General features: G+C 40.0%; 1 protein-coding gene across 1 annotated transcript; it reads right to left on the bottom strand.

Annotated features, from left to right (window-relative positions):
* Nucleotides 1-917: 917 nt before the first annotated feature.
* LOC137276824 (uncharacterized) lies at nt 918-7,597 on the bottom strand. Its single transcript, XM_067808470.1, has 5 exons — nt 7,509-7,597; nt 6,932-7,177; nt 5,440-5,541; nt 5,116-5,152; nt 918-1,168 (listed from the first exon to the last, which is right to left on the bottom strand). Exons 2-5 carry the CDS (start codon nt 7,151-7,153, stop codon nt 975-977), a joined length of 555 nt encoding a protein of 184 aa, XP_067664571.1. The 5' UTR covers nt 7,154-7,177; nt 7,509-7,597; the 3' UTR covers nt 918-974.
* Nucleotides 7,598-16,939: the final 9,342 nt, after the last annotated feature.

Raw genomic sequence — 16,939 nt, 5'->3', positions numbered from 1 at the left:
CATAACGTGCGTCATAACTGAAACATTTCGATCCTCCTGGGGAAAAGATACACAAAACCAATATGCATGACATGTTCTTTACTAGACGACATATTCGTTACTGAGATCTTTATGGGAACAGGTTTATATGGTCCATGCTCGAGACCATAACTCTACCTACGCCCTAGTGTACGCACGGCTTTCTGATAGATATATGACAACCTACAGAAGATTTTTCAGATTGGGCCAAGCTGTCTCAGATCGACTTCTGTGCAGCTCCTCCTACCAGAAAGCGATTGTACAAGGAGTTGGAGAACAGAACCCCGTGACTGAAGGACCAGCTTCACCAGGGTACCAGGACACCACTTAACTTCCTTGATGCCATCGGACATTTCATTAAGCTTTGTTGAAACTCTTGTTATTTGAAATCTATGTGCTAAATTAAACCAGTTTGCAAGCAAATGCAATTAAATTAAAATAAAATGATATGTAGTGCTAATTAGTTGTGTTGTGTTGTCTTTGAATATATACCTGTATCGAGTATGGGCTATCCCATTCTTCACTAATACGTAGTGCGTATGTGCAGTGGTCTGTGTCCTTATGTGCACTGGGGTGTGTAACAATTGCAACTCCGATCCCATGTGTAACAAATGGGAGGATACTGTTTAGACTCGGGTTTTCAGCGAGTCGAAGCTTGTAAGAGGCGACATCCCGGATCGGGTGGTCTGACTACAACAGGTTGGCTTGACTGACTTGTCCGATGCATGTCAGTGATTCTGGTCGAATGTACCGATTGTCAAGTCTGGATGTCTGGTCAAGACTCCATTATCTACTGGCCGCAGCTATATTGATGGAATATTGGCGGGGATTACCATGAAACGAATTGCACATTTGCCTACTTCTACTAATCTCGCGAACACACACAACCTTAATCGATATGTTTTTAAGAGGTCCTTTAATAGATCAGTACAGCTTGGTAATGTCTGAAATGGAGACTATGCGCGCGGCACTTTGAACTGAAACACCGCAACAGGTTCATTCAAACTGTTTTCCGACTTGAACTGGTTGAGCTTGAAGTGGCTTCTCGACTGGTCCGTGTTGTGGAGCACCGGCCTTTGATTGGATGCCCAGGGAAAGACATAGAACTGGTACCGGTGTGTGCCTCTTGGTGGGTGTGGGCCATGGTAATCTAGATGTGCAACACAAATATTGTATTTTAATCACAAGCATTTCAAGATGTCTTTGTCATATCAGTTATTGTACGCGTAATACACAAGCACACAGTGGCAGTCTTGAATATAGGGAATTGCGGATGCAAGGGTTGGCCGTCTTGCCGGGAGGAGAATTGTATAAAATAAAACTTCACCCAATATTCACGATGCCAATGGTAGGCCAAGAGACTAGCACAGTCCGTAACAGCTGTAGTTCGTTTTAGAATTTCAACTTAAATATACCAGTGCACGGGACCAAAAGATGGGGACAAACAAACATCGAGGGTACATCGTGAACAACGTACTTAATTATTTTACCGAACACGTCAATGTTATTTATAAATTGTTTGAAGCACAGGTACAAATCTGTTCGTAGTTCTCGCTTTTACAGACAAGAAACACAGATTTACAGTTATCTCCCTTCCCCCGATTTCCATTCACAAAACATCGGTAATTTCACCAATTACAACATACGCGATTCAAAGTTATTCGACAAGAAAATTACACCACGAAGTACCAAATGTTTATCTCTTTCAAGCAGGCATAATGAAAATAATACAACAGCGATCGGACAGCCACAAAACGACATTTATGTGCGACACTACACTCATTAGTTCGATATAACTGCGTGCGTTGATTTATCTGTATGCTTTGACCATTTACACATTGTCCATTATACAATACTATTAGTAACTCCGGCATGACCGGTTTCATCGGACAGTTTACACTGATATTAGATGTACGAATTTGTCACACATATACAAAGCGACAATGCATGGTATAGAGACCAATGTTTCTCAAGTAGTTTTCCATGAGATGGCTGCTCACGCGGGATACCATATACTAGTATCAGACTTGCAATGGGGGAGTTTAGTTTTACGCCGCACTCAGCAACATTCCAGCTATATGGCGGCGGTCTATAAATAATTGAGTCTGGACCAGACAATCAAGAGATCGGCAGCATGAGCATCGATGTGCGCAAATGGGACACGATCACGCGTCAACCAGATTTCCAATTAAATGAATGACGATTGCATACATTATGTGTATGGATATGTCGTTGATACGTTGAATTTGGTCAGGCATAAACAAATGTTTCATGCATAACCTATCCCGTTGGCAATGCTCAAAATAATTTTGTCTCGTGGCTAAACGTTCTGTATAAGAAGCCATGGAGAGTCCACACGAATGTTAAACGGAATGTTTTCTGCAGACAATAAAGTATTCATAATTTTTTGTTATACTTTTATCGTGCCACCTTCATATGTGACTTTCCGATATCTTTTTATTTATTAACATAACATTCTTGCAAGTTATTTAACACTTAAGACTGCATTGCTGATACACAAGTACATAGTGATCTCCTTAAATGCAGAGAATTGAGGATGCGAGGTTTCTTGGTATTCTTGGGATGAGAACTGAACAAAATGTACATAACAGCATCTTAAATAGGTGCCCTGAGAATATTCATGAGGCTGGTGGTCGCAAAGTCGCCTGAACTAAACATACAGTCTGTGACGGATAATTCGGTCGTGCATGGGAAAGGTGCGTTGTTTTTATGCCATTTAACAGATAGTAGTTCGATCTTTGGTTTGGACAGAATAAGGAATAGTATGCATCCATATAAGGAAGTACTTACTAGGATACAGATAGAAACTACCACAGAACAAAATTGGGGGGTACATTCTTGTGTCCAAATGTTGCGCTATAGAGAACTACCGTACGTTCAGCTTTATATTTGGGGATACCGTACAGTACGTGCAGTGGTATAAAACTATCTTTGGGGGTAATGCACCGTAACCCCCGGTTCCTGACACAGATTTAACGCTATGGCTACTTGTACAACGCCATCCTGGGATGAATGGCCAGAGAAGCCGACTCGCTGAACAAACCTGTCGTCCATTATGTCTCGAACATTCCCATAGTATCTGAGAGTCTTGAAACAATGCCTACTCGTTCTCTCTTCAAACGCTTTATACCTATCCTTGTCAAATGCTGTCATAATCAAAAATCGATCAGAGCATCTATGTTCACACTAGTCATAAAAGGCTATCCCTGTGACAAATATTCATAATCATTATAGGTGTTTTCGAGAATCGCATCTATCGCTCATACCATATTGGAAACAGACTGAGCCTGAGTCAGAACAAGACTGCCTGCCATTAGACACCAGTATAATAAGCAGAGAGAAAACTATACATGCGTCCGACATCTCGCCTTGTCATTCTCCTTCAGATAAGAATACGGGAACGGCGAAAAGATCACATTCTGGTCAGATGAATGAGTGGTCATGAAAACAGACGCAGACCCAAGTCTGGACAATGGGCAGACCTTGTGTCAACAGAGGCTGCTGATGGTGAAGCTCAGGGTATGGGCATAGTCGGTTTTTAGTATCAGCTTGGTTCAAGGTTTCACACGGATGCAAATAATCTCTCTACTTCATTAACATGCGACATTGTTCTTGTAGTAAAGAAGCCATAAAACGTTTAAGAGAAACATAATAAATAAACCTGTTTTCATGATAAAAGTAATAGGTGAAGCTTATGTGTTAACCCTTTAGTTGTCATCATGTTTGGTCTCAAAAGTGTGAGATCGCCTCTTGTAGAAATGTCTCCTGGAAGATCTCATGCACGTTCTCCTAAAATATATCCAAGTCGCAGTGTTGTTATAATGTGTGTCCTCTTCTTTGTTTTATTATGCATATGTATTCACATATGTGGAGACCATTTCTCGTGCTCTATCTATGGGTCGTCTGCGGCTCACCGTCCAATGAGTGAGTGAGTTTTACACCGCAGTCAGCAACATTCCAGCTAATTGGCGTTAGTCTGTAAACAATCGAGTCTGGACCAGGCAAACCAGTGATCAACAGTATAAGCATCGATCTACAAATTTGGAGTACGATAACACCTGCCAACCAAGTCAGGAAGCTCACCACCCGATCCCGTTAGTTGACTCTTTCGACAAGCTTGGGTTACTGAAAATCAATTCTAACCCGGATCTTTACGGGTTACCACCCTTTGAGTAAATATTATGACTTTATCAAAAGAAGCCTTACTGATCACAGAACGAAACCCATGCTAACCTTGTCCTCTCAACAATCCCTGTTCAACAATCAGTAAGTCTGCTACAATAATTGGGTTAATTAATCAGGCAACATACATACACACTGACTGGTTATTTCAGTCATTGTACACAGTGCCTGATTGTAGACATTGACTGTAATATATATCATGCAACATTTAGTGAGTGCTTTGAGTGAGTCTAAAATTTTGGTGGGTAGTACATGTCAAATACTGACAGATTACAATTAGTAAATGCAGGAAATGGATTCGGGCGACTCTGTGAGGCTTGCTCATTATCAACAGACCGTGCGTAAACACGCAGATCAGACAGTGGAGAAGAAGGGTGCTCTACTTTGTGGAACCATCACGAACTTTGCAAAGTGAGTGAGTGAGTGAGTTAAGATTTAAAGTCACATCGGCAATAATTCAACCATATCGTGACTAAAACTAGTTCTAAATTCTAAATACATATAATATCAACGAAGGGCAGTAAAATTACTAGATTATAAAAAAATGAGTTAAAACTAGTTGAAATATATATCTAAAAATAGGAAACTATTTGTGAATGATACCAATATAAACTTGGCCTGAATATAAACAACTGAAGAAGATCACCATAGTCGAGTACTGCATGGACCCTAGCTGGATTTATACCATCAGTAAAGGCACTAGCGATTGGAGCGACTGTCGAATTTAGCTATTAATTAAAATCACAGAATTATTATGTTTAAAAAATCTGGCAAGTTTAGATTTACTTTGAATGTTTCGGGAGTAACATACGCTCTCAGAAGAAACCTATTCAAGAATATGTAGACACTTAGAATTGCTTATTATAGCGATATCTGATTTTCACAAATACTTACTAACTAATACTTGTGATGGCTGCAATTCGCCATTCCCCTGCGAAACAAAATAAGTATTGATTAAATCATAACGTCAACGGCAAATACCATCTCAGCAGTAGAAACTGTTAGGTTGGTTTTCCGGGCATACATAATATTACACAACACAAGCTCACAAGGACACGTTGACGCTGCAGCCCCAGATGATTAGTGAGTTAAGGAGAGAACACAAACGGCCCAGCACGACCGCTAAAATGGGTCAATCATGCATAGAAACAAACATTATGTCGTTAAACAATATTGCCTTACTAGCTGCAGCCAGGTTAATACCATAGCTGCGCTTACCTGGGTCACAACAGCGGCATAGTGGAGGAAGCTGCTACCGTCGGAGTTTGCGCACGGGTATGGAGCGTCTGGATCGACGAACACTAGGATGTAGCTTTCTCCCTGACATGAAACACGTCAAACAAGATTTCATTTTCTTCGCTTCTGTGAGACAGCTCGCTGGGTTTTGTTATAATACTGAGCGGTTAACAGTTAATCCACACCAAGAGAATGTTCACGTATGTTTAAAACTACATGTATTCAACCAACGTCTTGCTTTGTGGTGTGCTCGCGAATCAGACTGAGTGACGCATATAGAGTACGAACATTTCTATTCACTGGGGTCAGTGCACAGTACTGTATTTGATACAAAATATGGCAGAGAGCGGAAAACCCGGTGCTCACGCTATCAACCACTGGTTAGTATTTGGGTTACATCCATTCTGCTCCATGGTATAATGCACCTCTTAAAACTACTGTGTCTGTAGTCCTGTGCTAGAAACTGCCCTCAAGGTCAGTACTGTTACCAAGGGGGTCTTAGCATTGTATTAAAGGAAGGGATGAAATGCGGTCAACACATCAAGTTCGTTTCTCGGACAATTCAACAACGATTGCTGTAGCTATCCCTTTTAAAGTATGCCCACATTTCAAACCAATAGACTTATACCTACAAAATGAGACAAACAGCACAAGAATTGATGCAGTACTTTGTAAGCTAGAGCCTTCGTGATTTCCCGATTCAAAGCCAAAATCACAGCTCAGAATTTGTAGGGGTAACTCACCAATTTTCTTGTTTATTTCACTGTACATACAAACGACGTGCACCAAAACATGTTGAGCCGATGGCACCTGTAAGTGCTAATCGCCATTCTTTCGGACACACTTACACCTTACTATCATAATGAGTTTAGGTACATTTATTCATAGCAAACAGGATTATGTCCTGCCTGTTCGCCATTGACGACCTTCGCCTTAACCTGCCCTGTGGTCCCACGGTCAGTCATCTCGTGCCACACGTCTCTCGTATGGCGTCACCCCACTAACAAGCCTGACCCTCACAGGGTCAAGGAAGGAGACTGTTTTTTATAATGTCTTTTGGTTAGGATAATGTCCTGACTGAACCGTGGATTCCAGTAGAGGAAGATACTTCATTTTCTAAAATGCTGTTAATGGCGGCGGAGTGTAAATAATCAAGTCTGGACCAGACAATCCAGTGATCAACAGCATGAGTATCAGTCTACGTAACTGTGATACGATGACATGTGTCAACCAGGTCAGTGAGCCTGACCACCCGATCCCGTTATAATTGCCTTTTACCGTTAGTGTGTGTATGCTTGTCCCAAGAGGCGAGTATCTGGGTCAGAGGTTCACATCCAACCAGACACCCAGCCTTTTAATCTAGGAGCCATATTGAAATCAACAGATAAGAGCACTAAAAAGCAAAACTATCACATTATTCATTTACAAATACCTGCGGCGCATTTTCACCGCAGTTCAATATTTCAATACTTACTTCCCTCCCTTGTTGGAAATTGATACGTGGCACCTGGGTAACGTCTCCAATTTGCTGAACAGTGTTACAGGTGATCTGGTGTCCGGAGTAGGAGATATCCAACTTGGGAGGTGTTGGGTTCGTGCAGAGGGTGTTGTCAATGTTACAGCTCGCGATGAGGGCGTCCGAACTGGCCATCAGCAGGCTGACGACAATCAGTCCTGTCGCGTACATCTTAGTCATGGCCAGTGTTCACGAGGGCTTTATCTGTTGCCGAAAATTTCTTATCAGTGGTAAATTACCAAGCCGAGGAGACCCAGAAAAGAGCTATTATAGTTAGATCTTGCTAAAATAGTTGAAACGAACTTTAGGCCAATAGGTCGATCAAGCTATATGTAATAGCACATACATGGAACGGGCCCTTTAAGAACAACTTTCAGCACCGCGATCATGGCATTGCTCCATTCGACTAGAATCGACTTACCAATATTTGAAGCTACTTGCACCACAATCCCTGGCGGTTTTTGTTTTCTTATATATGAGCTGCTAACCTACAGAATCCTAAAGAAAATTACACCTGGGAGACAAAATACTACACCTGAAAACTGAAAATATACACCGAAACTTGGAGTCCCACCCGCGAACGGCTGAACTTGACGACTGCATACACTCTCCTTCCCAGAGTTCCATGCGGCGAGCCAGCATAGTACCTCTGCCCGGGCATTCTATACAGGCCAGAAAGATGTGACAATTCGGCACATCTTGCACAGTAATGTGTACGTTTCATGACTGTTTTAATTTTTATGAGTCTACACATCTAATTAATTATCGTTGTTAAAATGGTTCAGTGTCACTGAGAAATTATCCTAAAACGTGTAACACTATTTCGATTTGCGCAGCGATCCTTTGTTTACATGGGTTGTACGGCTCCACCCGCTGTCATCAAAGCCTTATGGAGAACAAACGATGCAGCCGGTTTGAAATAAAAGTATGTATTGTCATAAACCGTATTGACGCATTTGTAGAAGAATATTTACGTAACAATGTAAAACAGTATGAAAACTTCGCCGAATCGCTTGCGTTATGCCAGTTTACAAATGTGCGCATTTGTTCACAAACAAGAGAAAAGTCCGGTCACGTGATGTGCAAATTAGTGTGTGGCAGTGACCTTATGCTAAGTTATCCCTGCGCCAGAGTGCATGTGGACTGCATAACTTCCGGTTTGGTAATAGTGCTCGTTACACGTGTTTGTTTTTTTTTTTGCTTTCCACTAACGTTAGACGAATTAGAGCATAACCAACGAGGTACAACTGATTACGAGAAATATGCGCGAGCTGAACTAATGTTCAAAGTAAACTGCAGCTGAGAATAATGTATGTACACGTAGCAAAGATTTACGGCATGCGACAAAGACGGTGGCGTGTCTGGTGGCAGTCTGGGGCAGAGGATGAGTAGGCAGGGTGGTGGCGTCCCAAGGGTTTGACAACATTTTGGACTGATGTTGCTTCTCATTAACTGAAGAGCAACAGTTACTGTTTATTAATCAATTCAATCATTCAAATAAACAAGCTTATTTATTTGAAAACACTACTGTAAAAGAGTATTCAGTTTTCAGAGTGTGTGAGTACAGCACGTTCTAATTATCAATTTGTCAATGAACTTGGATCATGAAAAAGTAGTTCATTCAACCAGTTTATTTATATCATATCATATCTCTTTTCTTCTTAGTTGACCAATCAACACCTAGAATCACCGAATTGCACATTGTGCAAACACAGTGCTAGGCCATAAGTATTCGTGATTTTGGAAATGATTTTGTTTTTGCTAAAACGAGTGTGCCCATTTGAATCGCACCGCGAGATACATTCGGTGTTCAATTTTCTAAAAATGGCTTCCCTGTCATGTGCCTGTCACGTGACAAGCCTACACATTGTCGTCTACCTGCTTACTTCCGCTCTGGCAATCGGTTGCACCAATGGGTCGTAAATCACGTGAAATGACAACTGAGGTGGACGAATTGTAAAATTATACAAAGATGACAGAAAAATTACAGAAATTGCTCAGCTGTATGATAGATCTTGGTCAACCATAAAGCGTGTGTCAACAAAATATCAAGCCACTGGTTCAGCGAAAACAAGCTGAAGAAGACTATTCACTGATCGAACGTCATTGATCAAGTATGACAAGCACAATAGTCGTACCACATTGGGAAATATTACAACTATATTTAACGAAAATAGATAGATGTTTATTTGTATTAAAGGCCATGCGACCCACTGAACATATTCATGAAACGTCCATAATCAGTTTAACAGTAAATTAGAGTTTACAGTTTTCCTCGTTGTTTAAACACACTGAAAGGATGCTTAGCTAAATTATGAATGGTTTTGGCTTTTCGAGAATTGAAGAGTGCATAAATAGATATGTAATGCCCATCGTTTTTCTTTGAGGAGAGTTCTTTCTCACATCTGTAATTATGATGCAGTTGTACAATATATGGCTCTCATTAAGGGACAAACAGGTCCTACACAATATATCGAGATCATTTACAGTGTTCTGTCCTCTTCTTAGTTTCCTCACTAAAATGTTCATACGGCCACTTCGAAATTTAGTTAAGATCCGTCTTTGGATAGGTGTTGTTACTACAGATAAATGATGCTCACACTTTAACTCACTGTCAATGCGTTCGTGCCACATTTGAGTCGAGGTATCCAATAACTGTTGTTTGAAAATGTTCGTAAGTAGGTCGTGATTACCAACTTCTTGACTAAGCCATACATGCCCGAATCCGTATCTAAATAGAAGATTTCGTATGTTGTTTGACCAATTGCTCCGTCTCCGGTCTGACGTCGATAAAAGCGTATCATAACACCGGTATGAGTATCTGTTTGGGGCCAGTGTTATCACACGTAGCCAATACTTTACACATTTGCACATATCTAAACGCAGATTGTGGTGTCGGGAACGCAGGAATTTCAATTGGAGTAAATATATTTTTGTGACGAAAGTCAGGTTGTTATTGGGGGTGTCAAGCGTGTGTATACGTGTGGTGCAAGAGCGATGATGTAAACTGGTCGCATTTAGTGTGTCGGCCCCCGCAATGTAAAGTGTCTTTCATGACATGGGGGTGTGTCACCTCCTAGGGGAATAATTGGAACTGTTACTGGAACTGTCCAGTAAATGGAAACGTCAATGTTGCAAAGAATATAGACATCATTGAAATCAATCTTTGGCCAATTATATTCATTATGCAAACAAACCCAATTTATTCATTGACGAGAATACTCCCGTACATGGGGCCAGAATTGTGAAAAACACAAAGAAGAAAATGGAAGTATTGACACAGAACAATAGTCCCTTGAGTCCCCCGATCTCAATATAACTGAAAAATATCTTAAGATATTTTAAGAGGTAGGTGCAGCCCATTGCACGTCGCATCAACACACCTGCGAACGTAACGTAGAAATTATGCGTGTGAAAGAAGATCTCTGGCTGGATTATGTTGGAGACATAACTCGGACTTCACCTGACCGTGTACAGGATGTGTGCAAAAGAAGGATCAACTGACTAAATATTAAGCTAAAACTTACAAACGTTATCGAATTACGCTGTTTTGAGTTTCCCTCCTCTGCCCGTGGCTTGACATCGTGAACGTCATAATCACGAATACTTACGGTCAGGTACTGTATCGAAAAGGTGTTACACGGGATCTCCCCGCCCGCATGGGTAATAATAAACAAAAACCCATGCAAGCCCAGCGTGGCACACATTTTCCGAATTCTGAATCTGATGTGTATTTATCAATACGAGTTGTACGTGTATCCTTGTTTTTTCGAATTTGTATGTGTTTTGTGAAACTGTTTATGTATTTTGTGGTATGTTCATTGCATCTCTTCGGAAGGATATGTCATTAGTCACACGAACATGCAATGATAACCTGGATTGGTTATCACCACGTGAGTAATGCACTTACATACGGGTCAATTCTTGCATTGTACCCACTGACGATGGAATCCCAAGAAAGTAGTGATCAACAAATTGAGTACGGATAGTACTTATTGAAGGAATATGAAGGAATACACACTTCATTAAGTAATTACTGATGAACATGTATTGAATGTGTCAGAATTCAGCTTCTGAATAAGCGCGACGGATAAATGTGTCCCACACTGGATGTTTCTTGTTTATTCGTTTAACGTTAGTGGAAACCGGAAATATACGTGTAACGAGTACTATTTCCAAACCGGAAGTCATGCAATCCACTCTCCTGCTCAGAGTTCCATGCGAGGGGTGGTGGTGCGAGTAGCTTCAAATATTGGTAAGTCGGTTCCAGTTGAATGGATCAATGCCATTACCACGGCACGTTGTTCTTAAAGGGCCCGTACCACGGATGTGCTATTATAGCTCGATCGACCTACATAAGTCCAGAAGAAATCGACATGAAATTAAGCTGACCTGGACATTTAGTATAACAAAGTTGTGTCTTAAAATGAATTATAGGTTCCTGTGATGCTGCCGTAGGGAAATAACTTTTGGCAGTTGTTAAAAGCATAAGGCATTGAGAAGTAACATTTAATAGTCATTTTTGATCAATGTAATTGTTAACAGGTTAGATAGATATTGAAATTACGGTCTCCAAGTTTATTTAATACTTTTCAAACAGGTTTTTATTGTCTTTCAGTGATGGATTAGATGTTAAGGATGGCCTATGGGACAAATCCAGTCAAAGCTCAAGTGAAGTATGTTGTCAGTGATAGTCAAACACGTATTTCAAATATAAATTTTCAATGAATATTTTCGTTCACTACACAATACATGGCTGCCGTGGCCATATTGATGAATGCAGAGTTGGATAGGCATATGTTATTCTCGTATGTTTTTCTGTTTGTTAAAAAGAATAGAATTAATTCACAACGTATTATTATAATTTAAAAGCGTCTTGGGTCCAAGTTAGGGTTCCAGTGAAACCCCTATCCAACTGACGTGCTGGTCTGCTTGGGGGAATTAACTCAGCAAGGAGTCCAAAGTCACAAAAGGCTAATTACAATTTAATTTACAAGAATGGAATATGATGGGTGGCCACAGAGAGTCAGTACAATCCTCTAGGCTGAGGGTTGGATCTGACTTGTGCTGGAACTGTAAACCCTACTGATGAACAAAAGTTCATGAGTTCATGACTATTTAACTATAGTTGAAACAATACAAAGATTTTGATTGATTTCCTGATACAAAAATGAGTGTAACCTACACTAGCCAATGAATTACAGAATAAACAAAATGGGATGTGTCCTACAAGAACAACTTCAATGACCAGACAGGGAATATTTAGTCTTTTAATCCTATTCCAGGTGGCATTAATCTTGTTGGCACTTTAACTGTATGCTTGGATGCTTATGGTATTACAATAGGATGCTTTGATTACTATAGGTGCACTTCCTCAGGGCTTAACAACCCTTCATTGGTGTTTACTTAATGTCATTCTAATGAGGTGATGACATGTTTACATCATCAAAGCAGTTTATTAAACTGTCCAGACATAATCTTTGTCATATTGAATGAATTGTCCTACAGTGGTCTTCTGAATATCTCAGGCTAGGATTTAACTAGAACATCTGTGAAAGTGTGTAGTCAATATTATGCCTGCAAGATGAGGTTTATTACTTTTGACTGGAATCTTTCTCTAAGCTATTACTGATACATGATGAAACTAATATTCAATATTTATATATTTCCTGATATCTGAATGCTAATGTACTTGTACTGGTTATAATTAATAATGAATTTTGGCATGAATTATTATTTCATTACAGTATCAATGAAAAGCAGATGTGTTTTACCTGCTAAATATTGTCCAGACAGTAAATTTCCACGTTTTCATACTTCAAAAAAGTAATAGAAAATTGTACAGAATGCAGTAAGCGGGTGAAAACTGACATCCCTTTGTCAAATTGTTCAACAACAAAGTTTTCCATTTCCAAAACACATCAATACAAAAAGTCACATGTACTTAAACACTCTTGTTGCAATCATCCTTAACTTGAAACACCGTTAAAAAAGAATCATGACATTTATGTCATGTCAGAAAAGTGTACCCCCAACAAAAAGACATGGTTTCGTCTATATTGAGTGGATATATGTAAGTGACCCTGCATCTATAGGAATTTACCTCATTTACACCAATATTGCGGAAAGACTTTGAGTGTTTCCTGCGTTTCCACCCACCGTCATATTGCTTACTGCTTCCACTTAACTGCATACTGTTTGATTCCCATAAATACCATACAGTTTACTGCTTCAACTTATGTATACTGGTTATTGAACCCCCTTACCAACAAACTTACTCTCGTCAACATACTGCCCACTGCTTCCCCATACCAACATACTGCCAACTGCTTCCCCATACCAACATACTGCCAACTGCTTCCCCATACCAACTTACTGCTTCCCCATACCAACATACTGCCAACTGCTTCCCAATACCAACATACTGGTTTCTGCTTCCCCATACCAACATATTGCCCACTGCTTCCCCATACCAACATACTGCCCACTGTTTCCGCATACCAACATACTGCCCATTGCTTCCCCATACCAACATACTGCCAACTGCTTCCCAATACCAACATACTGGTTACTGCTTCCCCATACCAACATACTGGTTACTGCTTCTGCATACCAACATACTGCCCATTGCTTCCCCATACCAACATAATGCCCACTCCTTCCCCATACCAACATACTGCCCACTGCTTCCCCATACCAACATACTGACCACTGCTTCCGCATACCAACATACTGCCCACTGCTTCCCCATACCAACACACTGCCCACTGCTTCCCCATACCAACACACTGCCAACTGCTTCCCAATACCAACATACTGGTTTCTGCTTCCCCATACCAACATACTGCCCACTAACAACTACCTTCGATACCAACATACTGCCAACTGCTTCCCCATACCAACATACTGCCCATTGCTTCCCCATACCAACATACTGCCCACTGCTTCTCCATACCAACATACTGCCCATTGCTTCCCCATACCAACATACTGCCCACTGCTTCCCCATACCAACATACTGCCCACTGCTTCCCCATACCAACGTACCAACAACTGCCTCCGATACCAACATAATGCCAACTGCTTCCCCATACCAACATACTGCCCACTGTTTCCCCATACCAACATACTGCCAACTGCTTCCACATACCAACATACTGCCCATTGCTTCCCCATACCAACATACTCCCCACTGCTTCCCCATACCAACATACTGCCCACAGCTTCTCCATACCAACGTACTAACAACTGCCTCCGATACCAACATAATGCCAACTGCTTCCCCATACCAACATACTGCCCACTGTTTCCCCATACCAACATACTGCCAACTGCTTCCCCATACCAACATACTGGTTACTGCATTCCCTTATCAATTTACTGTTTCTGATGGTGAGGCAAAGAGTGGTAACTGTGGAAAGTGAAAGTCGTGTTGCACCATTGTAAAGCACAAGATTAAATGTTCTTGCTAATGTCTGATGTATTAAAATGTACATCGTGTATAGTGTATGTAGTGGCAAACAAGGATAAGTTGAGCACTGACCTGACAGTTGACCTATATTAGAGTGTTGCTAACTCGCCATTGTGAGTGAAAGGGCCCCAGGTTGTCCTCAATCAAGTGTACTTGCTGCAGCGACCATGTGAGAGTCTTATGAACAATTTCATCGTCATGCACTGCACATGCACTAGCCTACATCTGCTCTCCCTTTCACAAGCCAAATGGGTTTACATTATATGTTGTTCACTGATCAAGAGTGCTCAGCCAATCAGAAAGCGACATTTATGTGTGAGGTAAGATATATTGCCATGCACTGCCTACTTCTCTTAAAAACATTCTCTCTGGTCCAACTTATCCTTGTTTGCCAGTAATTTTAAGCTATCGGTTAATGTCCAGGTATGTTGCTGTGTCAAAGATACTACTCAATGATAAATTGATATGGATTTGGAAAGTGAACCTTGACAATGGGCCATTTTAAGGATTATTAGCCATTTTCTGAATTTAGAATGGGATCTTGCCCTTGTCATAGAAAATGTTAATGTGGTGCTGCTGTAGCAATGACATTTTTCATTTTCTTCATACGTCAGTTTGGTTTGTTTACTGAGAACTGTTTTAATTATCTTGTATAAAATGTTGTTACAGGTAAAATAAGAATAAAAAAATCATTTAAAGCATAAAATGGTCACCAAAAATATTGAAAGTTGGTGGTAGTGTTCTAAAGTTATTGGTGTTTATGCATGTTTCAATCATACTGATATTTGATTATGTTCATCAAGCATTTTAGATGTATTTCATTCATCTGAGGGGCGATTGGGTAGCCTAGTTGTTAAAGTGTTCGCTCGTCACCCCAAAGACCCGGGTTTGAAGACATGGGTACAATGTGTGAAGCCCATTTTCTGGTGTCCCCCACCGTGATATTGCTGGAACATTGCTAAAAGCGGCGTAGAACTAAACTCACTCACTCATTCATTTGTCTGAAACGTTTCTATTACGTTTATGATTCAGAACAATGCTGGAGCAAGAGTATGGTCTCATTCAGGATTATTGTTTATCAACTGACCCTAATTCATCGCTCCCAATTGGCTAATTTAAAATTCCCATAATTCATCGCTCCCAACTGGCTAATTTAAAATTCCCATAAGTCCCATGTACCAGTCTGAGTGTCCTGTAATAACAGTTTTAGAACAGTTCAGCAAGAAGGGAACATACTAGCAGTCTACTAGCAGAGAAATAACATCAAACTGGTCAGTCATATACCTCAACACTAAATTATGTTCAAGTGTATTTGTATTTGTTAACTTCATTAATTCATGTGCATTTTAAATGTTATTTGGCAATTTGTTATATTTGGTGATGTAAGCTAGATAAGGTTGGTAAATTACATTAAAGCCAATGTTCATGTTGTATTATAACTCGGGTAAAACCAATTAGCATTGTAAGTACTGTTCTATTTTCCTCATTTAACTGAATGTATGTATGTGCAATGGTTTTCTGTGTGCTGTGTGAGTGGAGAGCAGAAAATTGGTGAAAGTATTGCCATGTTGATGAATTTTCTTTATGAGCGCATGCGCAACCATTGTACTTAGCTTTCCCTGTGTATATGCATTCAGTGTTGTTTGTATTGTGTGAATGGAGATCATCAGTGATGGTGAATGTATTGTCACCATAAGGAATTGTTTGTAACTTCTTATTTACCAGCACAACATGGCCTTGTGTTTAGGCTTTATTCCATGTATACAATATATGACATGTATTTTGAAGTTATATCCCATGACAGCTTATAATGTTGTATGATTTACATGTGTAATTATCAGACTACAGAATCAATTGTGATAAAATACTTTCGATACCTATGCACAACTGTATGTAATGTGTAAATCTTTCTAAGAAAGTTATGTGTGCTTCAGGGCTAGTATGATGTACTAAGATTCTGAATAAAGAACACCTCACCCCAATAGCCAGTCATATGATTCATGAACCTTATTTGGCACAATACCCACGTGTAACTAACACTGTTAACTGTCCTCTTGTTTGTCACCCTAAAAAGTCAATCCGATGGCCTTACACAGTATATAATACTGCAATAGGCAATTTCCCCAAGGTTGATTTTGGTGGGGTTATCAATGATCAACAAGTACCCCATTTAGGTTTCTTTAATTGTAAAATTTGTTTATTTTACTAAATGTAATTTTATTTAAGAAACTTCTCATATTTGTTTAGGATTTACCAAAGGTTGAAAGTGATCAAGAAGTATTAGTACCCCATTTGGGTTCATTTTGTCATATAAAAGGTTTGTTTTACTGAATGTAATTATTTTTTAAAAAATATTTTACAAGTTTGGTTGGGTTTCCATTGTCAACGAGCAGCTCATTTAGGCCCCTTTTGTCATAACATTTGCTTGTTATACTAAATGCCTGGATTTCAGGCAATATCTACTGAACTAATAGGTCTAAAGCTCGTTTGTAAGT

Source organism: Haliotis asinina, chromosome 3 (genome assembly GCF_037392515.1).
Source record: "Haliotis asinina isolate JCU_RB_2024 chromosome 3, JCU_Hal_asi_v2, whole genome shotgun sequence".
Classification (NCBI taxonomy): domain Eukaryota; kingdom Metazoa; phylum Mollusca; class Gastropoda; order Lepetellida; family Haliotidae; genus Haliotis; species Haliotis asinina.
Note: the sequence above shows the minus strand (reverse complement) of the source record. Positions and strands in the feature narration are given on the sequence as shown.

Excerpts from the sequence above, each read along its gene's own strand:
- LOC137276824 (XM_067808470.1), bottom strand. The coding sequence starts at position 7,153 with ATGACTAAGATGTACGCGACAGGACTGATTGTCGTCAGCCTGCTGATG. Across the intron at positions 5,542-6,931 it reads ATTTCCAACAAGGGAGGGAA|GGAGAAAGCTACATCCTAGT; the intron begins GTAAGTATTGAA and ends GTTTCATGTCAG. Across the intron at positions 1,169-5,115 it reads GCCATCACAAGTATTAGTTA|ATTACCATGGCCCACACCCA; the intron begins GTAAGTATTTGT and ends TTGCACATCTAG.